At 38.3% G+C, this 25,070-nt stretch overlaps 3 protein-coding genes across 5 annotated transcripts in view; 1 reads left to right on the top strand and 2 right to left on the bottom strand.

Moving 5' to 3' along the window:
• The window catches only part of LOC103505091 (metal transporter CNNM4-like), a 122,814-nt gene that overhangs the window by 7,604 nt on the left and 90,140 nt on the right, over positions 1-25,070 (bottom strand). The window lies entirely within an intron of this gene.
• Positions 7,500-11,095, bottom strand: LOC113465697 (exosome complex exonuclease RRP44-like). Of its 2 annotated transcripts, none has more exons than XM_026820432.1 (5): positions 11,002-11,095; positions 10,317-10,518; positions 9,551-9,828; positions 8,243-8,555; positions 7,500-8,144 (listed from the first exon to the last, which is right to left on the bottom strand). In XM_026820432.1, exons 1-5 carry the CDS (start codon positions 11,082-11,084, stop codon positions 8,058-8,060), a joined length of 963 nt encoding a protein of 320 aa, XP_026676233.1. In that variant the 5' UTR covers positions 11,085-11,095; the 3' UTR covers positions 7,500-8,057. The 2 variants fall into 2 exon arrangements, with proteins under 2 accessions (XP_026676233.1, XP_026676239.1); XM_026820438.1 differs by having other exon boundaries at positions 7,500-8,172; positions 8,271-8,555.
• On the top strand, positions 11,644-13,455 carry LOC103504898 (annexin-B12-like). Of its 2 annotated transcripts, none has more exons than XM_008469204.3 (3): positions 11,644-11,791; positions 11,849-11,902; positions 13,265-13,455. In XM_008469204.3, the coding sequence occupies exons 1-3, from the start codon at positions 11,717-11,719 to the stop codon at positions 13,313-13,315; spliced, it is 180 nt and encodes a 59-aa protein (XP_008467426.1). In that variant the 5' UTR covers positions 11,644-11,716; the 3' UTR covers positions 13,316-13,455. The 2 variants fall into 2 exon arrangements, with proteins under 2 accessions (XP_008467426.1, XP_008467420.1); XM_008469198.3 differs by having other exon boundaries at positions 11,650-11,769; positions 11,827-11,902; positions 13,265-13,452.

Raw genomic sequence — 25,070 nt, 5'->3', positions numbered from 1 at the left:
GCCTTGCATATCATTCAGATTGACCATATGATTGGTGCCCTGGGCGGATTTGGATTCACTCCAACATTTGTCTTTCTTGGGCAGATAATCTTGAAGCCACTTGTGTATGAGACCTACCCGATGCATACGCCCAATCCTGATGGCAAAAACAGTACACACGAGTTAAGCAACGACAAGCATAGTGTGTATAGGGTTGGGTGAAAAACTGGTACGATAGAGGGGTTCCTAATAATGGCAAAAACAGAACACACGAGTTAAGTAACGGGAAGCATAGTGTGTATAGGGTTAGGTGAAAAACTGGTACGATAGAGGGGTTCCTAATGAAAATATAGGGTTATTAGGGTTCCTCATAAAAATTAACACCAACTTTCTGGGAGATCTCTAAAGTTTACGGCTCATATTATTGAGAACCTGATCCCGTAATCTTGAAGCCACTTGTGTATGAGACCTACCCGATGCATACGCCCAATCCTGATGGCAAAAACAGAACACACGAGTTAAGTAACGGGAAGCATAGTGTGTATAGGGTTAGGTGAAAAACTGGTACGATAGAGGGGTTCCTCATAAAAATATAGGGTTGTTAGGGTTCCTCATAAAAATTAACACCAACTTTCTGGGAGATCTCTACAGTTTACGGCTCATATTATTGAGAACCTGATCCCAAGCCATCCAAAAAAAAGTTCATTGTGTGGACGTGTTTCAGATGATTTTGATTTACAAGAGTAGACAGACACTGCTTTAGGGGTTATTAGGGTTCCTCATAAAAATTAACACCAACTTTCTGGGAGATCTCTAAAGTTTACGGCTCATATTATTGAGAACCTGATCCCAAGCCATCCAAAAAAAAGTTTCAGATGATTTTGATTTACAAGAGTAGACAGACACTGCTTTAGAATCATACAAGTAACAGTTGAAAGGTTAGGGATTGTATCTGTGGTCAATTGAAAGGTTACGGATTGTATCCAAACAATAAAGGTATCCCAAGTAAAAGGCAACTTCATAGACTAATCTTGAAGCCACTTGTGTATGAGACCTACCCGATGCATACGCCCAATCCTGATGGCAAAAACAGAACACACGAGTTAAGTAACGGCAAGCAATAAGCATGGTATCTATTGGAATGAATATCAAATTGGTACCATGCTTAAGATTGGAAAATCTTGGAAAGACAAGGAGTCAAAAACATTTGAATTAAGGAATGTGAGAGGGTAAACACTGCTTTATAATGATACAAAACAATAGAAAGGCTGGGCCAGTTGCATACTAGTTGCGTACAGATGTCCGAGAATCTAGATGCATTACAAACTCCCCAACATCATATCCCCCCATGATTGTGAAATGGAAGGCAGCTTCACAAACCACAATGTAGGTATTGGATGAAGATTTCCACTTACTCCCTATTGATGACGGGCATGTAGGCACTTCCTTGAGCTAGAACCATGGAGAGTTGTTCCTCAGCAAATTCTTCATCCCCTGAAATTGACAAGTGGTCAGATGGAATGAGATTGCTTGAAATCGAGTTTTGCAGTGAGTTGCTACTAACCAGTCACATTACAACTGACCAATAATAATACACATTGTTAATTTGTGGGCACTTAGGATGCTCTGTCCTTTTTAAAGAGATTGAATATCTTAGAGAGACAGACCCCCCAAATCAAAAACCTTAACAAACCTTTAAATCAAATAGTATGGGATTGTCATACCCACTAAAAACCGATCCTCTTGTTACCTTAGGGTCCCGAAACCAAGGTTCATATGACTCCAATGCCCAAAGGTCTTGCTGTCTTTAGAGGGACTTTCCAGTCCTATCATGCCAGTATAAAAAATCTATTCATTCTGCCCTTATGAAGATGTTTTTTAAGAAAATTTGGAGGTTTCAGTTTACATTTTCTTTCCCGGAGGGTTCATTTGTATATTCTTACATATTGGTGTCACATTTTCTCACCGAGTGAAAAGTCACAGCTGTTGCTCTTCTGGAACTGTTTCTTGAGCAGATAGAGGAGCGTGGTTTTCCTCTGTATGAACACGTGACTGCCGCTTCTAATACGAGCCACTACGGAGTCTGTGACGTCACGATGTGTTTCCATACTATCGTATAGCTCCTTCAGCTTCGGATTGTCTTGGGAATTCTGTCGGGGAGTAATAATAGTGCTTATTTATACTGCTCGCATAGGACTGAAAAGTCCCTTTACTCCAGCAGTAGGCTACTACTATTAGTGTGGTCAAATTCTCAAATTACATTGAGGGTAAAATTACCTCGGCTGGGATTGAACCCACGCCCTCCTGTTTAACAGGCGAGCGTCTTGACCACTACACCATCGAGGCAGGAAGGAAAAATCAAAGTGAATATCACACCACTTACCAGACGATTCTCATAGAATTCTAGTGAATGCTACAGTCGTATCAGGCTTTCCTGCCTCACCATTTCCCTGAGATTTTAGTCAGATACTCACATTAGGCCTGAATGGGCTCGGGTAACACATTTATAACGCCGACCCTGTTTATACTGCCAGAATGAGACTGAAAAGTCCCTTTACTCCCGCAGTCTAAACACGGTCTTGTTTAGGTACAGATTTTTTTTTGTTATATGTAAAAAAAGTTATTTTAGCTATAACTAATTCTCTAGTGAATGCTACAGTCGTATCAGGCTTTCCTGCCTCACCATTTCCCTGAGATTTTAGTCAGATACTCACATTAGGCCTGAATGGGTCCGGGTAAACATTTATAACGCCGACCCTGTTTATACTGCCAGAATGAGACTGAAAAGTCCCTTTACTCCCGCAGTCTAAACAAGGTCTTGTTTAGGTACAGATTTTTTTTGTTATATGTAAAAAAAGTTATTTTAGCTATAACTAATTTAAATAAATTTCAAAAGTAAAATAATAGTAATATCCCGTAACCTGTAGTGTGGTATGGAGGGTGGAAAATTCCGACATTCCCCAGCTCAGCCGCCATTTGTTCTCGAGCAATTCGTTGACATTGGTGACTGGTGTGTCCATCATAGGAAATGTCAGGAAGGCCACCAAATTACCACAGTAGGTGGTCACAATGACGAGGACGAATAGCCACCAGGTTCCTATGACCAGACGACCCGAGTCTGCTTCTGGTAATTTACCACCTCCTGAGGGAGAAGAAAGTTGAAAAGAAGTGGGTTTTACTGAATTATTTTATCCTCAACATAGTTGAAAATTTACTGACACTAATACTTGGAAAGGAAGTGAGGGGGGAGACAAGGGCGAGGAAGGCCGAAAAGAGGTGGAAGGATTGTGTGAATCAAGACTTAAGTGAGAAACATTTAACAGGGCATGAGGTACACAATAGGGCTGTCTGGAAGGGACTGACAAGAAACGCCGACCCTATTTAAGTAAGAAAAGGCTAGGAGGAAGAAGAAGAAATGCTTGGACAATGTCCAAATTTTAGTACTATTATCTTATTTTCGGCAAAATGACCCTCCCTTGACTAGTTCTAAGTTTAACTACACTATCTGGGATGACAGCTGAAACATGAAATAAGGTCAGCTCTTGTTTTCACGTACCTTGTTGCAACAGAGCCCCGTAGATGTACCACACGCAGTTTGAAAACTTATGGAATCCGCTCTGTTCTCGTATCTTGTAATGTTCATAGTAAGGACTGATCATATGAAGGCAGTAGAGAAGAGGTATAGTCACCAGAATAGATACCCCGATACAGAGCCAGGTCTGGGGAAGGAAACAACGAAGGACTTATCGGAGTTAGGTTATTCTTAAAAAAAAAACTTCAGACTTAACATTTTACATTTCGTAATAGAATGACCCAATATACCAGGTATTAAACAACAAAAGCTTACCTGTGCAGTTACTGGCTTGTAAAATGTCACTCCATTTAATTTTAAATACTCAAATGATGACATGTTGTCATCATTTGGACAGAGTTTAGTGCAATGTAAAAAGTATTGTAACTTTTACACTTGGAACTTTTATTATTCCATTCTTTCGTGAAACAGGCTATAGGTGGAAGAGTTATATTCGATTATGTGAAATTCAATTCAGTCAAACATGGCTGAACCTACGAGATTCTTTTGGAGCTTTGGACATAAACACAGCGAAATCTCACAATCTCATTGGTTCAGCCATGTTTGACTGAATTCAAATTCACATAATCGAATACAACTGAGGTAGTAGCTGTGCAGCCGTTTCCAACACTTTGACTTGTGCTGGGGTTTACCAACTAGGGATTAAGATGAAACGAGGATTTCCCTATACTTAATAGCCAGGACAACCTCGGACTGAACTCAATCCTTAGACAATCCACGGTGGTAAACCTCGACCTTAGTTAACGACGCGGTATTAGCGCGTTAAATGAACCAGTTACTAAAAGATCACTGAAGTTAAGCAACGTTGCTTCTGGATAGTATTTCAACCCATAAACTGTTATTGCTAAGTACCCACAGTTGAAGTTAAATATACAAAAATAGAAAGGAGTTTCAAAAAGCATACTAATAAACACTCACCTCTGTGTGGGTTAGCCGTTAGCACACAGGATTACTAGAAGCCCATTGAACCACCTCTGTGTTAACATTAGGAAACGATTTGACAGCCGCTGTCACTTCTTCAGTAAGATAAAGCAGATTATAGAACTGTAAATCGCGCTGAGATTTCGGACTGAAGCATTTGATAACGCCCAGACTCTGTGCACACAGAAAGCAAAGTTGGAATTAGGAATAATTTTACGAAAGAAGTGGGCTCTAAGTTTCATCTTGACACTTTTAATTTCTATTATACTTTCCTTATCCTATAGGAGGCCTAAATACAAAGTTTCAGCCATTGAGCCTAAATACAAAGTTTCAGCCATTGCTCCGTGTGTCTGTCCTTCCGTCTGTCTGTAAACAAAATATCTCGAGAACGGTAAGAGCTAGACTTGAAATTTGGCATGCAGCTGTCAAATGTGACAAGGATGCGACACGAAACTTTTGGTTAAGATTGGTGCACCGGTTGGCGGCATTTTATAGCTTTTTGGCGGTTTTCAGTGTAATTCAACAATAACGGTATTAGCTAGACTTGAAATTTGGCATGCAGCTGTCAAATGTGACAAGGATGCGACACGAAACTTTTGGTTAAGATTGGTGCACCGGTTGGCGGCATTTTATAGCTTTTTGGCGGTTTTCAACAACAACAACAACACCAACAACAACAACACCAACAACAACAACAACTCACGGTAATAAGAAGATCTGTAGGTACCTCCGTTACCTACTAATCATGTTAAAATACATACTTAGAAAAAAGGAGTGAGAATCCCCACAAAAACACAAATGTGAAAAAAAGGCCAAGTTCCTATCCAAAAATGTCGGCCTATAAAAGTGGTGAGATCAGAAAATAAAGGCCAAGTCTGCATTCCCAGTTTTTCGTGCCTTATGAATCTTAATTCCTTCAACCCTCTCTCAGTTTCAACTTGGCTATGTTTCCCCTACTCAAATAAATAAATAAATAAACGTGAAATCCGAAGAGAAAACATAGCCAAGTTGAAACTGAGAGAAGGTTGAAGGAATTAAGATTCATAAGGCACGAAAAACTGGGAATGCAGACTTGGCCTTTATTTTCTGATCTCACCACTTTTATAGGCCGACATTTTTGGATAGGAACTTGGCCTTTTTTTTTCACATTTGTGTTTTTGTGGGGATTATATTATTATTACATGTAGATGTAAAAAAAAAAATGTCAAAAGCCATTTTTTGTACTATTTTAGTTTGGTTAACATGGGTAAGGTTAAGGTTAACACATGAGGGCTAAGGGGGAAAAACTGCTTTTATTTAGGGTGACCTTTTTATGGCTTTAGAAGTTTACATCGAAAGCCTCTGCTAAAGTTGGCACGTAACTTATGATTTTTCTGACGTTTAGGAGATTTAATCTCGCCATTTAATCCTGTGATAAATTCTATGGACAGATAATGTAAATGTTAAAAAATACACTTTTTAATTATTTAATAACTTATTTTATTACAGATATGCTAGAGGTCAGTATTCTTTTTACCAACTCATTGGCCCATCTTCGAATCCCAACAAACTCTCTCCATTCTTCCACCTCTTCTTCTATCCATGAGGGTAACCTTTTTATGGCTTTAGAAGTTTACATCGAAAGCCTCTGCTAAAGTTGGCACGTAACTTATGATTTTTCTGACGTTTAGGATTTAATCTCGCCATTTAATCCTGTGATAAATTCTATGAACAGATAATGTAAATGTTAAAAAATACACTTTTTAATTATTTAATAACTTATTACAGATATGCTCGAGGTGAGTATTCTTTTTACCAACTCATTGGCCCATCTTTGAATCCCAACAAACTCTCTCCATTCTTCCACCTCTTCTTCTATCCATATGTTTGGTTACTTACCTCGTAAGGAGCACAGGTTACCACTGAGCAGGCCTGGTACCATGTCTATTCTTTTATCTACCAGATAGACAGTGGTAGCCCTCAGCGCTGCCTCCTCGTCCAATGGGGTGCCTGGCTTGATGAAATGGGACACATCCGCTATGTGTACACCCACCTGTAATGGTCAAATGGGATTCTGTAGCAAATCCTTTGCAAGTTTACTGTTGCTGAAATTGTTCAGCGTATTTTCGGGGTACGGCACCTACATATTAGTGACTAATCTGCACCTCACCTCACCTCTTATGTTTTAATGGAATTAATTATAAATATTTGCCTAGTAATTAGTTATAGGACTATGAGAAAGTCTCAGGTAAGTAAACTAGGAGATATATCTCGCAGAAACATTGACCGCCCCAATTTTGGTTGGGTCATTGGAGGAATTTTAATTGTGTTAAGCATAAATGCTTGTCACAAATGTCCCCTCGTCCAATGGGGTGCCTGGCTTGATGAAATGGGACACATCCGCTATGTGTACACCCACCTGTAATGGTCAAATGGGATTCTGTAGAAAATACTTTGCAAGTTTACTGTTGCTGAAATTGTTCAGCGTATTTTCGGGGTACGACACCTATTGTTGACTAATCTGCACCTCACCTCACCTCACCTCTTATGTTTTAATGGAATTAATTATAAATATTTGCCTTGTAATTAGTTATAGGACTATGAGAAAGTCTCAGGTAAACTGGGAGACATATCTCGCAGAAACATTGACCGTCCCAACAACATTTTTGGTTGGGTCATTGGAGGAATTTTAATTGTGTTAAGCATAAATGCTTGTCACAAATGTCCTTCCCCGCTTAATATACTACGCTAAATTTTATGACATGACTTGGACTCGAACCACCAACCTTCAGATTTAAAGTCCACCGTGCTAACCACTGAGGTTGGTTGGTTGGGTCATTGTTGGCCTCACGTTATATCATAAGGCCAACAACAATAACCCAACCATCGATGTCGTCAGGGCGTTTAAGAGTGCGGGGGTAAAGGGACTTTTCAGTTTCATCCTAAATGAGGTAGGTTATTCTGTAGACCTGACAGGTACGGCTGAACAGGTCCGCCTGTCAGGTCTACCTGATCGTGAGCAAATGCTCGTTCTTTTTATTTGTTTGTTCAATCAACATGATGTTAACATTTAACATTGAGTTATAGGTTCGGAATTCAGTCAAATTGATTTGGATTTCAGAGTTCGGAAAACGAATCTTTTCTCCAGAGTCTGGGCCAAATTGCAATTAGCACTTTGAATAGATAGACAATGTTATCATAATTTCAAATTTACACGTGGAAGGAGCCTAGATATTATTTCTGGGCGTTCAAGGGGTTTTGAACCCCCAATCCTTCCAAAACCGTGAGATCTCACGGACATGGAAATTTATTTTTTACTCAAGTCAAGCAACGGTGATCGTCTGGGATAATACATGCTGTCTATTTCGGGGTGCATTCACCCTCATGAGCACCAATCCATAGATTATAGCCAATCCATTTAGAGGTGTACTTTCCTTTCGGAAAAGGAAACAATTTCCTGTCTTCAGGATGGGGGATTTCCTATGGTTTAGTAGAGGCACTACCAAGCAGAAAGAAGGGAAATCGTCTCGGTTTCCAAAAGAAAAATACCACTCGGTCCTGGTGTCCACTTACCTTGCCTTCGGGTTTACTTCTTCTTACTTTTCTTCTTTCGTTTCTTCGTCTCCGGCTCTTCGGAGCCTTTTCTTTCCTCCTCCTTCTCTCCCTCTTCCATCTTCTCCTCTCCCTGTTCTCCGGCTGAGGAAACACTGAATCCTTCAATCACAGGGCGCACTAGTCGCAGTACAAGCTTCTCGTCTCTCCCTCTTCCATCTTCTCCTCTCCCTGTTCTCCGGCTGAGGAAACACTGAATCCTTCAATCACAGGGCGCACTAGTCGCAGTACCAACTTCTCATGCTGCACATTGCTCCTATCCAAACTGAGCTGTACCGTGACCGGATCGAAACTATGGAACACAACACTGCCACACGACTGGGATTGTTCCTTCTCGTTGTAGGTCCACGACACACTGGGGGAATCGCAGCGCAGGAATAGCGTTCCCTCCAGGCCGTACTTGGGGATGAGGATCTGTAGAGCGTTCTTACGCACGTAGAGGACGTAACCGTCTTCATCTTGAACACGGGACCTGGGGGGAAACAGAGGGAAACAAGGTTAAGTGCGAAGGGAATCGCAGCGCAGGAATAGAGTTCCCTCCAGGCCGTACTTGGGGATGAGGATCTGTAGAGCGTTCTTACGCACGTAGAGGACGTAGCCGTCTTCATCTTGAACACGGGACCTGGGGGGAAACAGAGGGAAACAAGGTTAAGTGCGACCATGGGTCATTGACCCTAGTCTAGGCCCTGGAGCATCGATCCTCACACCAGTGTGTCCACAAAAAGCTCTATCTTATGCTGCCCATATTATGCCGAAATATGTACATAAGACCTTGGTTAGACTGCGGGGGCAAAGGGACTTTTCCGTCCTATCCCAACAGAATAAACACGGTATATTCTATTCTATCTTACACTAGAAGCGGGACCTGGGGGGAAACAGAGGGAAACAAGGTTAAGTGCGACCATGGGTCATTGACCCTAGTCTAGGCCCTGGAGCATCGATCCTCAATTCCTCACACCAGTGTGTCCACAAAGAGCTCTATCTTATGCTGCCCATATTATGTCAAAATATGTACATAAGACCTTGGTTAGACTGCGGGGGCAAAGGGAGTTTTCAGTCCTATCCCAACAGAATAAACACGGTATATTCTATTCTATCTTACACTAGAATACTACGTTTTTTAATGCTTTCTATATGATGTATAACAAATAGGGGATTCTCATTTAAGATTCTAAAGTTGACTCCCCCTGACCTGAGGCCGCCCCTAGGAGGCCCTCCAAAATTTTGAGTACCTACCAAAATTCTTCATCATAATCAAGGGCTGCATATGAAATTTCAACTGCCTAGGTTGAACAGTAAAAAAGTTACAATGGTGGCCTGGGACTTTATGACCACAGTGTATATTTAAAAGGTTTACAATGTTTCCGTAAACCTTTTAAATATACACTCCAGTAAAGGACCACTGGTAACCAAAAACCGACAAAAAAAAAAGAACAATTAGGTATTCAAAGAAGGGTTTGGTCTCACCTGAAGAACAAATGAGTGTGAAGTGCCACCGAGGCCCGGCCTGCATACTGGGCCTGCCGGTTCCTATAGTTGAGATTATAGCACAGGGCCGTACTCGCTTTCTTGTCCAATAGGGACGGATAGGTAGCATCCGCTCCAATACACGCCGCCAAGAGTCTATGTACGATAATATCCGCGTACCGACGGATGGGTGACGTGAAGTGAGTGTAGATGGGAGTGGCCAAACCGTAGTGGTGGAAGTCGGACTGTTGCAGCATACCACTGGAGAAGTACACAGCCTGGAAGAGGAACAAGAGGATAAAGTTGGTCCGAGTGGTTCGTGGGAAATCGTAAAATACAAAAGTGGTCCGTGGCTTGAGCAAGCTTGGGAATCCCTGCTCTAAGCCAACAGAAATGACACCAGTAGATATTTGGCTCAAACCAATGGAAGTGCCTGAACACCAGGGCCTACCAGTACCTAATAGATGGGGATGGAGGTGCCTTTGGCTAAAATTTCAGTAGTTACGTTACAGTTCCCTCAAACAAACCTATTTTAAAAAGGCATTATGATAGTTGTAGCCCAGTGCTTCTCAAAATTGTTGCCACTGTGGCACACTTTTCCAGAGTCCTATCTTTCGGCGGCACTTGTTTTTTTTTTTTTTGTCCAGCAAACTTTTTTGTCTCATCAGTTTTGTGATCTTTATCTAGGGAAAAATCCCAATTCTCGCTGCACACTAGAGTGCCGCGGCATACAGTTTGGGAAGCACTGACAACATAATTATCTTACCTGCAGCATACACCGGGTTGCGATGATTCTCAGCATCGTGTTAAAGTAGGGGTTCTCAGGTTTGACCGCAGCATCCAGCGAAGTCGCCAGCTCCTTGCCGGTGCCCACACTTAGTTCGAACCCCTGGCGCCTCGCAGCATGTAGGAGCGGCTCAAAATTTGCCGGAGGCGGCACCGGATGCCGGCGAAGCATAGCGTTGTCCATTTCGTAGCAATGAAACAACTGCTAAATTAGACTCTTGTGGTCTGTGTCAGAGCATATCCATTCCGTAGAATTTTTCTCATTAGATAGAAGAATTAGACTCTTGTGGTCTGTGTCAGAGCATATCCATTCCGTAGAATTTTTCTCATTAGATGGCCGAGAAGAGACACAATACCTCCCATTTAGGTCCTGGGTCTTTACGAGAACACCATCCGAAAATAACTCCTTGAAATATTTTCAATCGAGGTACGAGTTAAAATTTTTGTCCATTCGACTCAGATAATAAGATTTACAAAAATTGCAAAAAGACTTTCAGCTATACCTACCTCAAATAAAATATGATAGGAAGTTATGTAGGTACTTAACTGTGTAGTGCCCTTTCTGAGACTTGGTTGCAGGGGCAAACAGCTCTAAAAGTCGGGTAAGTCTATACGACTTTATAACTTTAAAACTGTGCAGTAGACTTATTTCCTTAGCGTTGTCCGGAAATTCGTGGAAGATTTTTTCCGCCACGGAAATATTGGCCAACAACATGAACTCTTCCACCATGGAGTTGGTGTCACGCATCTTCTTCGCTACAACCTGTGAACACAATAGTCGATGGTAGTTACAACCTGTATTGGATTACTAGGTATAATAATGGTTCATTTGAAGTCCAAAAAAGAGTTTTGAGATAAATGCAGTCAAAGTTCAAGACTAGTTAACATTTAAATGGAGATAGCCATTTTGTTTTTGCTCTCATTTCAATACAACCCTAAAGTGAACTTTGCAACCAATATAGAAAGTAGATCTTTTCGCACTCTTTCAACGATATAGATAACTCAGAAAGTCGATATACAGCTATACCTACCTCAAATAAAATATGATAGGAAGTTATGTAGGTACTTAACTGTGTAGTGCCCTTTCTGAGACTTGGTTGCAGGGGTAAACAGCTCTAAAAGTCGGGTAAATCTATACGACTTTATAACTTTAAAAGTCGTATAACTTTAAAACTGTGTAAGTAGTAGACTTATTTCCCCTATAACTCCTTGAAATATTTTCAATCGAGGTACGAGTTAAAATTTTTGTCCATTCGACTCAGATAATAAGATTTACAAAAATTGCAAAAAACTTTCAGCTATACCTCAAATAAATGTTTCCTTGCAGTGCAATGTGTGAAGGACAAGAGCTCCTACCTGGCTCGAAGATTGAAAGACGCTATGGCGGGCATTGGTACAGATGATAAAACCCTCATTCGAATTATCGTCACGAGATCTGAGATCGATCTGGGAGACATCAAGCAGAACTTCTTGAAACTCTACGTCACGAGATCTGAGATCGATCTGGGAGACATCAAGCAGAACTTCTTGAAACTCTACGGAAAAACTTTGGAAGAATATATCAAGGTAAGTATTAGGGGTCTATAGTAGTTCCAGGACTGCTTGAAATTGTAAAGGAAAACTTTGGAAGAATATATCAAGGTAAGTATTAAGGGTCTATAGTAGTTCCAGGACTGCTTGAAATTGTAAGGGAAAACTTTGGAAGAATATATCAAGGTAAGTATTGAGGGTCTATAGTAGTTCCAGGACTGCTTGAAATTGTAACGGAAAACTTTGGAAGAATATATCAAGGTAAGTATAAGGGTCTATAGTAGTTCCAGAACTGCTTGAAATTGTAACGGAAAACTTTGGAAGAATATATCAAGGTAAGTATTAAGGGTCTATAGTAGTTCCAGGACTGCTTGAAATTGTAAGGGAAAACTTTGGAAGAATATATCAAGGTAAGTATTAAGGGTCTATAGTAGTTCCAGGACTGCTTGAAATTGTAAGGAAAAACTTTGGAAGAATATATCGAGGTAAGTAAGAATACATTAAGGGTTTATAGTAGTTCCAGTACTGCTTGAAATTGTAAGGGAAAACTTTGGAAGAATATATCAAGGTAAGTATTAAGGGTCTATAGTAGTTCCAGGACTGCTTGAAATTGTAAGGGAAAACTTTGGAAGAATATATCAAGGTAAGTATAAGGGTCTATAGTAGTCCCAGGACTGCTTGAAATTGTAAGGGAAAACTTTGGAAGAATATATCAAGGTAAGTATAAGGGTCTATACAAGTTCAATACTTCTTGAAATTGTAAGAGAAGTTTTTGGAGGAAAATGGATGAATTGTTCTGAAGAAGGCCATTTGCAATTTAGGGCGGGGTTATAATCATTAAGGGTCTATAGTAGTTCCAGGACTGCTTGAAATTGTAAGGGAAAACTTTGGAAGAATATATCAAGGTAAGTATAAGGGTCTATACTAGTTCAGTACTTCTTGAAATTGTAAGAGAAGTTTTTGGAGGGAAATGGATGAATTGTTCTGAAGAAGGCCATTTGCAATTTAGGACGGGGTTACAATCTCATGCTGAAATTTGTAGCAATTTTCGATTGACGTGACTTCTGAACAAGTACAGTTTTAAGTTAATACAGCTGAGAATATTCGGTCGGAAATTACACACGAAAAGTATCCGAAAACTTGTGAGGTTAACTTCACTGACACTTTCTCGTAAGATTCTAGACCCGAGTATGTGGCAGAGAATTTATCTATCTGAAATTACACACGAAAAGTATCCGAAAACTTGTGAGGTTAACTTCACTGACACTTTCTCGTAAGATTCTAGAACGAAAAGTATCCGAAAACTTGTGAGGTTAACTTCACTGACACTTTCTCGTAAGATTCTAGACCCGAGAGTATGTGGCGACGAATTTATCTATCCTTTTATTCTTCCCACAGGATGACTGTTCAGGAGATTACAAGAGATTGCTTCTGGCTCTGGTGGCATAGATGTCCTATGGAAATCCTATGCAATGATGACCTATACTGCACCTACGGAGCTACTACAGTAGCGATGTTCAAATGATACCCAATCTCGGATCTGGCTGCTTTTGTACATATACTTCATGCCAGAGCTTCGTGCATACCTCAAGCCAGAGATTCCTCCATGGGGGGTCAATCTCGGATCTGGCTGCTTTTGTACATACTTCATGCCAGAGCTTCGTGCATACCTCAAGCCAGAGATTCCTCCATGGGGGGCAATCTCGGATCTGGCTGCTTTTGTACATACTTCATGCCAGAGCTTCGTGCATACCTCAAGCCAGAGATTCCTCCATGGGGGGTTTTTAGGTTCGATAAAGGGAACTGTAACTTTCAAGGTCTTATCGTCCTGAAATCGAAGAGTGAGAGGATAGGAGAAAGCCAGTCATTCGGAGAACGAGCTTTATCTGTTTGGGGAAGTTTATACTTATTTATTTTCTATTTTGTAAGAATTAATGAAATTAATCAATTATTTTATATATTCGTGTGTTTCAGTGTCTTTTTTAATTGTAGCTTTTTCGTGTACAAAATTAATCTTATTAGGTACTATTTAATCTTTTACCAGGTGCGTGAAGTTAGCACCACAACTTTTGCTGGGAATTTGTACCAAAGCCCATCATTTAGTACTTATTTTGTACTTTCAAAATCACTCTGTCCCATAATTTGTACCAGCACCGTTATCTCACAATTCGAGTTTTAGTTTTGCGGTGCTAACTGTGAGATAACGGTGCTGGTACAAATTATTGGACAAAGTGATTTTGAAAGTACAAAATAAGTACTAAATGATGGACTTTGGTACAAATTCCCAGCAAAAGTTGTGGTGCTAACTTCACGCACCTGGTAAAACCCTGTATGGAAAGGTAAGCTTGAGGCCCGTCGCATATTGGACGCATAGACGTGCGATTTTGAGTAACGCGTAATCGGCTGCAAAACCAAATCTATGAAAATGACACAGGATTACAGGGTCTATAAAGGGTCTCTAATCTCTATCGTTTCCATAAGTTTGGTTTAGCAGCCGACTACGCGCTACTCAAAGTCGTCTACGCATGCAGTTCGATTCCTGGCAGCGGCGAACTTTTTTTCGGGCCTTTGTTTGGAATCGTTGCACTCAGCCTTGTGAGGTAAAAATGAAGTGACAACAGGAGCCGCACCCAAAACCGCTAGACTAAAATCCAGTGATGTAAAATGCAAATACATAGAATTTGCTCAGAAGAGTTAGGTTAGGTAATTAAAATTTGCTCTCAATAGAATATTTTTGGGGACAATTAGGTATGTGGGTACAATACGTTGCTAGTTGAACAACTGAACAACATCATTTTGGCACCCACCCACTTTTTTTATAATAATAATAACTTGTGGATGATTAGGTAAACAAACAGCATGAATATATTCTTTGGATTTCGCGATTATGTTCGCGGATTTCGCGATTATGTTCGCGGATTTGGCGATTATGTTCGCGGATTTCGCGATTGTCTTTTAGCACTGTCCGACTTACAGTTGAGAAGTTGCGGGTTCGATACTCCCCTGTGTCAACAAATTTCCCTTTTATTTGTGAACCGTTACCAAATAAGCAAGTGAATAGTTGATCCCATGTGATTTTTCACGCGGAATCGAATGGTGCTACTTTTAGCACTGTCCGACTTACAGTTGAGAAGTTGCGGGTTCGATACTCCCCTGTGTCAACAAATTTCCCTTTTATTCCTTTTTTTTTTATTTTCTATTTCTTTTCAAATACCTACGGATTCTGCAAATGTAATAGAAAGTCGTGTGATGTTCACACCAGATTTTTTTTACGATATTACCTACACTACATTGTCTAACAACCTGTCCCGAATATGGATTAACCTTGACATTTTCGAGCTTCAACCTGTAGTTTTGTTGTTATTATAACGCCATTATAATTTCGTTCGATTTTATCATGTTGAATCCAAATTAGCCTTTGTGTAAGTTATTAAGCTGATATTTTCCAAATAATTATGTATGTGCATTTATAAACTGTACCACCTTGGGGGCTCGTGGTATTTAAGCCCAAACATAGGAATATAAAAATTTGAAAAAGAAACGTCATTCCAAATGGCCAGTAGACAATCACCTATTTTTCCCGTCTTGAAAATGTAAGAAAAATTACGCTGGCCTTTGCTCTGTCTTTTAATTGTCATAAAAATAAATTCAGTGGACAACATAAACATTTAAATTCACAAAAAACAACAGACACAAAATCTTCAAAGTACCAACACATCCTCTGATACACCTATGCCGCTACGGTGGGTCATCTGCTCACACCAAATTGGAAAACTGTACCACCTTGGGGGCTCGTGGTATTTAAGCCCAAACATAGGAATATAAAAATTTGAAAAAGAAACGTCATTCCAAATGGCCATTAGACAATCACCTATTTTTCCCGTCTTGAAAATGTAAAAAAAAATACGTTGGCCTTTGCTGTCTTTTAATTGTCATAAAAATAAATTCAGTTGACAACATAAAAATTTAAATTCACAAAAAACAACAGACACAAAATCTTCAAAGTACCAACACATCCTCTGATACACCCATGCCGCTACGGTGGGTCATCTGCTCACACTAAATTGGACGACAACTCTACAGTATACCAGAAATTGGAAACAGCTCTACAATCTACCAGAAACTAAAAACAGCTCTACAGTTGGAATCGAACCCGGGACTTTCTGTGTCCATGTCCAGTGTAATAAGCACGCCCAATGACGTTCATGAAATCTTAACAAGTTCATTTATTTTTTACAATATTACCTACACTACATTGTCTAACAACCTGTCCCGAATATGGATTAACCTTGACATTTTCGAGCATCAACCTGTAGTTTTGTTGTTATTATAACGCCATTATAATTTCGTTCGATTTTATCATGTTGAATCCAAATTAGCCTTTGTGTAAGTTATTAAGCTGATATTTTCCAAAAAATTATGTATGTGAATTTATAAACTGTAACACCGTGGGGGCTCGTGGTATAGGAATATAAAAATTTGGAAAAGAAACGTCATTCCAAATGGCCAGTAGACAATCACCTATTTTTCCCGTCTTGAAAATGTAAAAAAATTACGTTGGCCTTTGCTCTGTCTTTTAATTGTCATAAAAATAAATTCAGTTGACAACATAAACATTTAAATTCACAAAAACAACAGACACAAAATCTTCAAAGTACCAACACATCCTCTGATACACCCATGCCGCTACGGTGGGTCATCTGCTCACACCAAATTGGACGACAACTCTACAGTATACCAGAAATTGGAAACAGCTCTACCAGAAACTAAAAACAGCTCTACAGTTTACCAGAAATTAGAAACAGCTCTCTAATAATGAAAACTTGTTATTCGGAAAAACTTCCAAAAAACAAAGAACACTTCTAAATTTGAGAAAGTATGAACCCCAAATTTTTAGAAGAATATGAATCACCAAAATTCTAAAAGCTTCCTGCACAATTCTAGAATAAATCAAAATTCCAGAACAAATCCTCCAAATTTCCGAAAGCATGAATCTTCACATGTCCAAAAGAAATTTTCTTCATTTGATTCTAAACTTCGAAATCCTCAAAATTGCAGACAGGACCTATAAAAATGAATATTCTAAATTTAGATGAAACCCTAAAAATTCCAGACGGTATAAAGAACCTAAATTTAGAAGAAAACCTCAAATTTCCAGAAAGTACCTATGATGATTCTAAATTTAGAAGAAACCCTCAAAATTGCAGACGATATGAAGATCCTAAATTTAGAAGAAACCCTCCAAATTGCAGACGGTATGAAGATCCTAAATTTAGAAGAAATCCTCAAAATTACAGACGGTATGAAGATCCTAAATGTAGAAGATATCCTCAAAATTGCAGACAGTATGAAGATCTTAAATTTAGAAGAAATCCTCAAAATTGCAGACAGTATGAAGATCCTAAATTTAGAAGAAATCCTCAAAATTACAGAAAGTATGAAGCTTCTAAATTCAAAAGAAACCCTCAAAATTGCAGACAGTATGAAGATCCTAAATTTAGAATAAATCCTCAAAATTGCAGACGGTATGAATATCCTAAATTTAAAAGACATCCTCAAAATTCCAAAAACTAGATGAAGATTAGCTTCAAAATGTGCTCTCAAATTGCAAATATGAAGATTCAAAAAAGGAATTTCTAAAATGCCAGAATGTGAAATGACGTCAATAGGAAAAAAATCAAAATTCAATCATAAGTGTTTTCATTTCTATTCAATAGGATATCCCTAACAATAGTGGGGACCACTATCTTGTACTTGTTGAACATCTTGTTGAAGGTGAACAATTTGCGATAGTACATTAAAATGTAGTTAGCAGTACTAGTAAGGTTCTAGTTTAGCTTGTACGACATTTTGCCTCGTGACATCATACATGTTTGTGATTTATCGTATAAACCACATGCCTACTAAGTTTTTCTGGTCACGCAACGTTAGAACTTTTGTTTTGAACTTCCCTAGAGGAGTCGACACTACTATTGTCACAGTAAGCTCACGCTTTACCCATTCACTTGTCTAATAATGAAAACTTGTTATTCGGAAAAACTTCCAAAAAACAAAGAACACTTCTAAATTTGAGAAAGTATGAACCCCAAATTTTTACAAGAATATGAATCACCAAAATTCTAAAAGCTTCCTGCACAATTCTAGAATAAATCTAAATTCCAGAACAAATCCTCCAAATTTCCGAAAGCATGAATCTTTTATTAGAAGAAACCCTCAAAAAATTTAGAAGTTACTTCGAAATTGCAGACAGTATGAAGATCCTAAATTAATAATAAATCCTCAAAATTACAGACGGTATGAAGATCATAAATTTAGAAGAAGTCTTCAAAATTGCAGACAGTATGAAAATCCTAAATTTCGAAATCCTCAATATTGCAGACAGTACCTATAAAAATGAATGTTCTAAATTTGAAACCCTAAAAATTCCAGACGGTATAAAGATCCTAAATTTAGAAGAAATCCTCAAAATTCCAGAAAGTACCTATACATATGAAGATTCTAAAATTAGAAGAAACCCTTAAAATTGCAGAAGGTATGAAGATCCTAAATTTAGAAGAAATCCTCAAAATTGCAGACGGCATGAAGATCCTAAATTTAGAAGAAATCCTCAAAATTGCAGACGGTATGAAGATCCTAAATTTAGAAGAAATCCTCAAAATTGCAGACGATAGGAAGATCCTAAATTTAGAATAAATCCTCAAAATTGCCGACAGTATGAAGATTGAAGTAGAAGATATCCTCAAAATTGCAGACAGTATGAAGATCCTAAATGTAGAAGATATCCTCAAAATTGCAGACAGTATGAAGATCCTAAATGTAGAAGATATCCTCAAAATTGCAGACAGTATGAAGATCTTAAATTTAGAAGAAATCCTCAAAATTGCAGTCAGTATGAAGATCCTAAATTTAGAAGAAATCCTCAAAATTACAGACGGTATGAATATCCTAAATTCAAAAGACGTCCTCAAAATTCCAAAAACTATATGAAGATTAGCTTCAAAATGTGCTCTCAAATTGCAAACATGAAGATTCAAAAAAGGAATTTCTAAAATGCCAGAATGTGAAATGACGTCAATAGGAAAAAATCAAAATTCAATCATAAGTGTTTTCATTTCTATTCAATAGGATATCCCTAACAATAGTAGGGACCACTATCTTGTATTTGTTGAACATCTTGTTGAAGGTGAACAATTTGCGATAGTACATTAAAATGTAGTTAGCAGTACTAGTAAGGTTCTACTTTAGCTTGTACGACATTTTGCCTCGTGACATCATACATGTTATTTATCGTATAAAAAATTCGGGAACAATAAAACCACATGCCTACTAAGTTTTTCTGATCACGCCACATTAGAACTTTTGTTTTGAACTTCCCTAGAGGAGTCGACACTACTATTATGTCACAGTAAGCTCACGCTTTACCCATTCGCTTGGAAATGTCCGAGTGACTAATTTATAATTATGATGTTTAAAGTGGCAACCTACAGTAATAGGCACCTTAGGTAGGTCTTAATTTTCTTGTATACTTTCGTTTGTCGATTTGAATTGAATTTCCTGATCAAGTTCAACATTAGGAACAGAATTTTGCAAAACATTTTGGGTTGGAAAAAAAAACCACTAGTTTTCGATTCAAGTGTCAAATGGTCAGGTAGTTATGTATAATGTAATCACTACGGAGACAAAAACTAACGAACGCAAAAATTTGAAAACAATAAACGCAAATACTTCATTGACAAACCACAGGTAATTATGAATATTTGAAGAATACGGAAAATTGTCAGCTGATTCAAGTGCATATTATGCACAATCATAATAAAACAAAGAGTTGGCAACTCTTCAATTTTATCTCAATACATACATGTGTTCCTCCTCCCAACCTCCCTCCCTCCCTCTCTCTCTTTCCCTCTCTCTCTCTCTCTTTCCCCCTCTCTCTCTTTCCCTTTCTCAATTTTTTCTCTTCCCCTCTCCGAAAGAGGGATGCTTTTCTTTATTCTCTACAACTTTGTTCCTTCATTCCCTTTTTAATTTATTTCACAACAAAGTTTCCCTACCTACTTTTTTAAAATAATAATTATTATTTTTCAACTCTGAATTCTCTTTACATCGAAGCACAATTCCCATTCAGTCCTGAGACGGAGAAATCCAGGTAAAATTTCCGCCCTGGCTTGGAATCGAATGCTTGGAAATGTCCGAGTGACTAATTTATAATTATGATGTTTAAAGTGGCAACCTACATTAATAGGCACCTTAGGTAGGTATCAATTTTCTTGTAGCTTGCAGGTACTACCCCTATCCAGTAATACACTTAATGACCTAGTGAATTGAGCCATAATAATCATTCAAAATGCAAACTATATGTAGAACTGTACTGGAGAATCTGGAGATATGCTTATTTATTTCATTTGTTTGAAAAACAAGTCAACTTGAACAACAAGTATAACAATGGATCCAAAAAAGAAACAATCCACGCACGCTGCATTCACGACAACCCTTCTGGAAATAGTTGGCTTTGTAAACTTTTACAGGAAAGACAAACAATGGAAAAACCATCTCCAACAAGTCTATTGCTATGTAAGACCCTTCTGGAAATAGTTGGCTTTGTAAACTTTTACAGGAAAGACAAACAATGGAAAAACCATCTACAACAAGTCTATTGCTATGTAAACCACTTGTTACTACTCTGGTTTCTACTGTTTCATTTACTCCGAACTGCTACCGAGTCCTATCTGTTTCTACCTGTATTCATGCAAGTTCTTGGTGAAGACGTTGTGTTTATCAGTATGTACATCCAAATATTTTTGATGAATAGGAAGCACAAGCAGTTGGCAGAGCTGGTTCATTTGATTGAGAATTCTTTCAGCAATGTAGACCAGAAGATTGTGCAAAAGTATGAAAATAAGGTGAGAAGATGTTTCCGAACATATTCTATCATAATGGGTCTTGGTTTTTGTGAGCTTGTGACAGAGTCGTTGAAACCCTTGCCTCCTAATGAGATAGAGCACTGGCACCAAGTCTATAAGGCAAAACATCCCGAGAGAAGATTACCTTACAATATGAAGATCCCATTCATTGATGAGACTGAATCTAGGAACTACCAAGTGATTTTCACACTTCAAGTGTATGTTTTCGGGCTCACTTTTATCTTGATTTCAATCATATTTACTATGATGCCTACGATGACACTAAACCTCATAGCCCAATACAGAATCCTCTGTCAATATATCGAGAAATTAGGAGCTCCACATTACGATCTGAACGGAAAAGAAATCATCTATACTAATATTGAAACCAATGAGTACCTGTACATAAATGTAGACAAACCTCAAGTGATGTATAATCAGTGGCTTGATAAGAGCAAAGATCATGGAGAAGAAAATCCCGAGACGTCCTTACAAGAGAGTAGAATACAAAAAGAGGAAAAAGATGAGACTGTCATACATTTAAGTTATCATTTAGGTAAGATGAAACAATCAAATCAAAACGAAACATATGAAAAGTGGGCCATTAAAACCGCAAGTCAAATAACTGAGAGTGGCAAAACCTTAAAAAAGAGTAAAAAACAGGAAAATATAGATGAGACTACCACACAAACTCGCCATCACAGATTTCAAAGACAAGACAATGAAACAGCACTAAACAATGATGGGGAAAGTATGGGAAGTTCACAACCAAAGCGAACACAGTCCTCACATCTCAATCATCATGAAAGAGAGATCTATCAGAAAGAATATTTGAAACAGGTCATCAAATTTCATCAGAAGCTGTTGATCTTTCAGCAAAAGGTTAGTAATATTATTCAATCAGGACTTCAAGATCTAGATACATATTGCATGAGGTGTGGAATGTGAAATTTTTAGGCTTTGTCTTTACTAAAACCTTTTCTCTCTTGAATCAGCAACCCCAGAATAGGTGTTAGGTACACTAGAGGTGTGTACTCCGGAAGTCCCACGTTTAATTAAAATGTTTGCTTTCTTTTTAGCTCATACATTTTTACAACTGGAATTCATTTATTCAGACGTCCGCAAACTTCATTGCTATTGCACTGTGTCTACAGCAGATAATTTTCACCCTCAAGACTTTGCCTTTCATTTTTGCGTTGAAGTTTTTCGGAGGGTTTATCGCGTACGTCGTTCAATCTTTCTTCTGGTGCCACTGTTCCGAGCTACTGGATGATTGCAATATTATGATTTGTAGAGCGATCCGCAATAGTCAATGGGTGAAATGTGATTGCGACACAAGGAAAGACGTGTGTATGCTCCTCAGACGGGCACAACGCTCCAACTATTTGAGATTCAGTCAAGGAACGATTACACTGTGCCGTAAGCATTTCTTGGCAATTATGAAAATCGCTTACAGCTTTGTCAATTTCATGAAAGTCAAAAACGAATTGCTCGACGAAGTATGAAACGCAGTTCAGTTAACTTACATTTCATAGAATAAGTACCTACCCACATAATATTTTAAAAACTAGGATCCATAGGTTACGCTGTGTTATTTTTCATTGTAAAATTATTTAGAAAATAACAACAAACCGAAACAAACCGAAAAATTCTTTAGTTAAATCATACTAGGACTTAAGACTCTTAAGAGAGCTACAAAGTATTTTTTTTTTCTCTCATACAATGGAAACAGGCATCACACTTTACAGAAGTAAAAACACCGAATAAACAAATCAAGTATACACTGATAACTGAGCTCGACAAAATGTCACTCACCCATGGCATCGGAGGCAAATAGCTGAGCACCAGGTCCGAGAATTTACTATGAGGAACATCATGTTCTAATAGTAGAACCTCATTCTCCGTGTCCTTGTCTCCTATGGGACCTAGAGCCCTCACGAAATGACCTTGGGGATATCTAAAACAGGACAAAACTTTATGAAAGAATCATCAAACGAAAGATAAGACCTATAATTGAAAAAAAGGGACATATAATTTGAAAAATTACTTTTTACAACTTCACAGGGTAAAAACTTTTAAAATTACATTGTAAAAGTTACTTTGGTAAAGTTTTTCTTTCCAAGGATTTTTATAAAAGTAACAAAGTCATACATCCAGACAATATAAGAGAGATTAAAAAAGAAAAAATCTCGAAGATTTTGGTACAAGAACGTGGTGTTTAAGCATTAGGAATACTACAGAATCCTCTGTCAATATATCGAGAAATTAGGAGCTCCACATTACGATCTGAACGGAAAAGAAATCATCTATACTAATATTGAAACCAATGAGTACCTGTACATAAATGTAGACAAACCTCAAGTGATGTATAATCAGTGGCTTGATAAGAGCAAAGATCATGGAGAAGAAAATGCCAAGACGTCCTTACAAGAGAGTAGAATACAAAAAGAGGAAAAAGATGAGACTGTCATACATTTAAGTTACACAGAATCCTCTGTCAATATATCGAGAAATTAGGAGCTCCACATTACGATCTGAACGGAAAAGAAATCATCTATACTAATATTGAAACTAATGAGTACCTGTACATAAATGTAGACAAACCTCATGTGATGTATAATCAGTGGCTTGATAAGAGCAAAGATCATGGAGAAGAAAATCCCGAGACGTCCTTACAAGAGAGTAGAATACAAAAAGAGGAAAAAGATGAGACTGTCATACATTTAAGTTATTCTTACAGGTTGAAAGATTTGATCAGCAATCCCAGTCGCAAGTTCTATGTATTTGTCAATGAGCATCATTATGAAACCTATGTGGAACAGGAGCCAGGCGAGAGTGTTAATGACAGAAATGACAGAGCATTGCGCCGTGTAGCCACCTGGTATGTGAAGTAAATAATAAGTTTTTCTTATTAAATAAACTGTGTTTTATTTATTCTGTGTTAACTAATTGTTTTGTTGTTACAAAATTGATGCTTATAAATCCATTTTTTCCCTCCATCAGGTATGAAGAGCACTTGGAATCAGCTGTGAGAGTCATTCTACTCAGTGAAGATGTTCGCAACCGAGACTTAGCCACCCAGTCTGGACTGCTAACAAGTTCTATTGAAGGATACATCAGTACACTAAGTAATGGAGAACCCCTACTTGACAAGCTAAGCAAGAAAGAGGCTGTGGTAGAGACTTCGGTGAAAGATAGTCTGTATCCACTCCATGCAACTCCATCAGAAATTCATGCTGGCATTAAGAACCAAAGCCTTCTTCAAGGTATGAATCTTTACCTCTTGTGAGATATTAGAAAATTTTGACTCTAGAAAATATGATTTTCTAGAGTCAAAATTATAACATGTTCACACCAAATTTTTTTTAAGCAATTTTAAATAGATAAAATCTATCATATTCTATTAATGAGTTTGGATGTTAGGTACATAGATTTCTTTAAAACTAAAACGCCAGGCATCTAGATTTGAGGTGATATTTAGAGTAGTTAGACTGATTTTAACAGTCTTCACATGCAGTTTCAGTAGTTAGATCTGAGCACAGAATGTACCTGGATGGGCAGAATGTAAGTTTTTGCTGTTCACTAGATTTCTCTCTGTTCTCAGGGTCCTTCCAGGCATCACGAGAGAATTTCCTGGAAGGTCAAGTCAACTGTGAAGGTTATGACAAGCCTATCCTAGTGCAGGGGAGAGAGGGGCTGAATCGTGCCATAGATGGAGATACGGTGGCAGTAAGGTAAAGTAGTGGTGGCTAATCCCTGAAGACAGGTAATGGTCTGGACTACAGTCAAAGTTCAAACAGTTCATTTTAAAGTTAAACCTTTCATTGGTGGCAGTAAGGTAAAGTAGTGGTGGCTAATCCCTGAAGACAGGTAATGGTCTGGACTACAGTCAAAGTTCAAACAGTTCATTTTAAGTTACAGTCAAAGTTCAAACAGTTCATTTTAAGTTAAACCTTTCATATTAAACTTTCTGATTGGCTCAATTTTAATCTGCACTTTAAAATCAGTCACATTCTACGAAGTTCTCTATTTCTTTCTGAAGAAGTTTGATGCTTTGATGGTACAACTGTAACAACAGAGGTCAATAGTCCCCAAAATTGAAGAGAGAGGGAGGATAGGAAAGGAGAAAGCCAGGTGTTCCGAGAGAAAACCTTATTGGTTTAGAAACTTTGCCACGGGCGGAAATCGAGCAAACTACCTAGTGCTAACAGACTTACAGAGGAAGACGCGTTACCCTCCAAGATAACTAAGCTGGCAACTTCTTCTTTTACTCTAGCTCAAGGAACTTCTACATTGGTTTTTAT

The sequence above is a fragment of the Diaphorina citri genome, unplaced genomic scaffold (assembly GCF_000475195.1).
Source record: "Diaphorina citri unplaced genomic scaffold, Diaci psyllid genome assembly version 1.1 scaffold8, whole genome shotgun sequence".
Lineage (NCBI taxonomy): Eukaryota > Metazoa > Arthropoda > Insecta > Hemiptera > Psyllidae > Diaphorina > Diaphorina citri.
The sequence above is the reverse complement of the archived record's forward strand: the minus strand, read 5'-3'. Positions and strand labels throughout refer to the sequence as shown.

Coding starts and splice junctions, on each gene's coding strand:
- LOC113465697 (XM_026820432.1), bottom strand. CDS start 11,084: ATGCGTGACACCAACTCCATGGTGGAAGAGTTCATGTTGTTGGCCAAT. Junction 10,519..11,001: donor AAAATCTTCCACGAATTTCC/GGACAACGCTAA, acceptor TTGCTACGAAAT/GGACAACGCTATGCTTCGCC. Junction 8,556..9,550: donor CACACTCATTTGTTCTTCAG/GTGAGACCAAAC, acceptor GTTTCCCCCCAG/GTCCCGTGTTCAAGATGAAG.
- LOC103504898 (XM_008469204.3), top strand. CDS start 11,717: ATGGCGGGCATTGGTACAGATGATAAAACCCTCATTCGAATTATCGTC. Junction 11,792..11,848: donor CTGAGATCGATCTGGGAGAC/ATCAAGCAGAAC, acceptor GATCTGGGAGAC/ATCAAGCAGAACTTCTTGAA. Junction 11,903..13,264: donor CTTTGGAAGAATATATCAAG/GTAAGTATTAGG, acceptor TTCTTCCCACAG/GATGACTGTTCAGGAGATTA.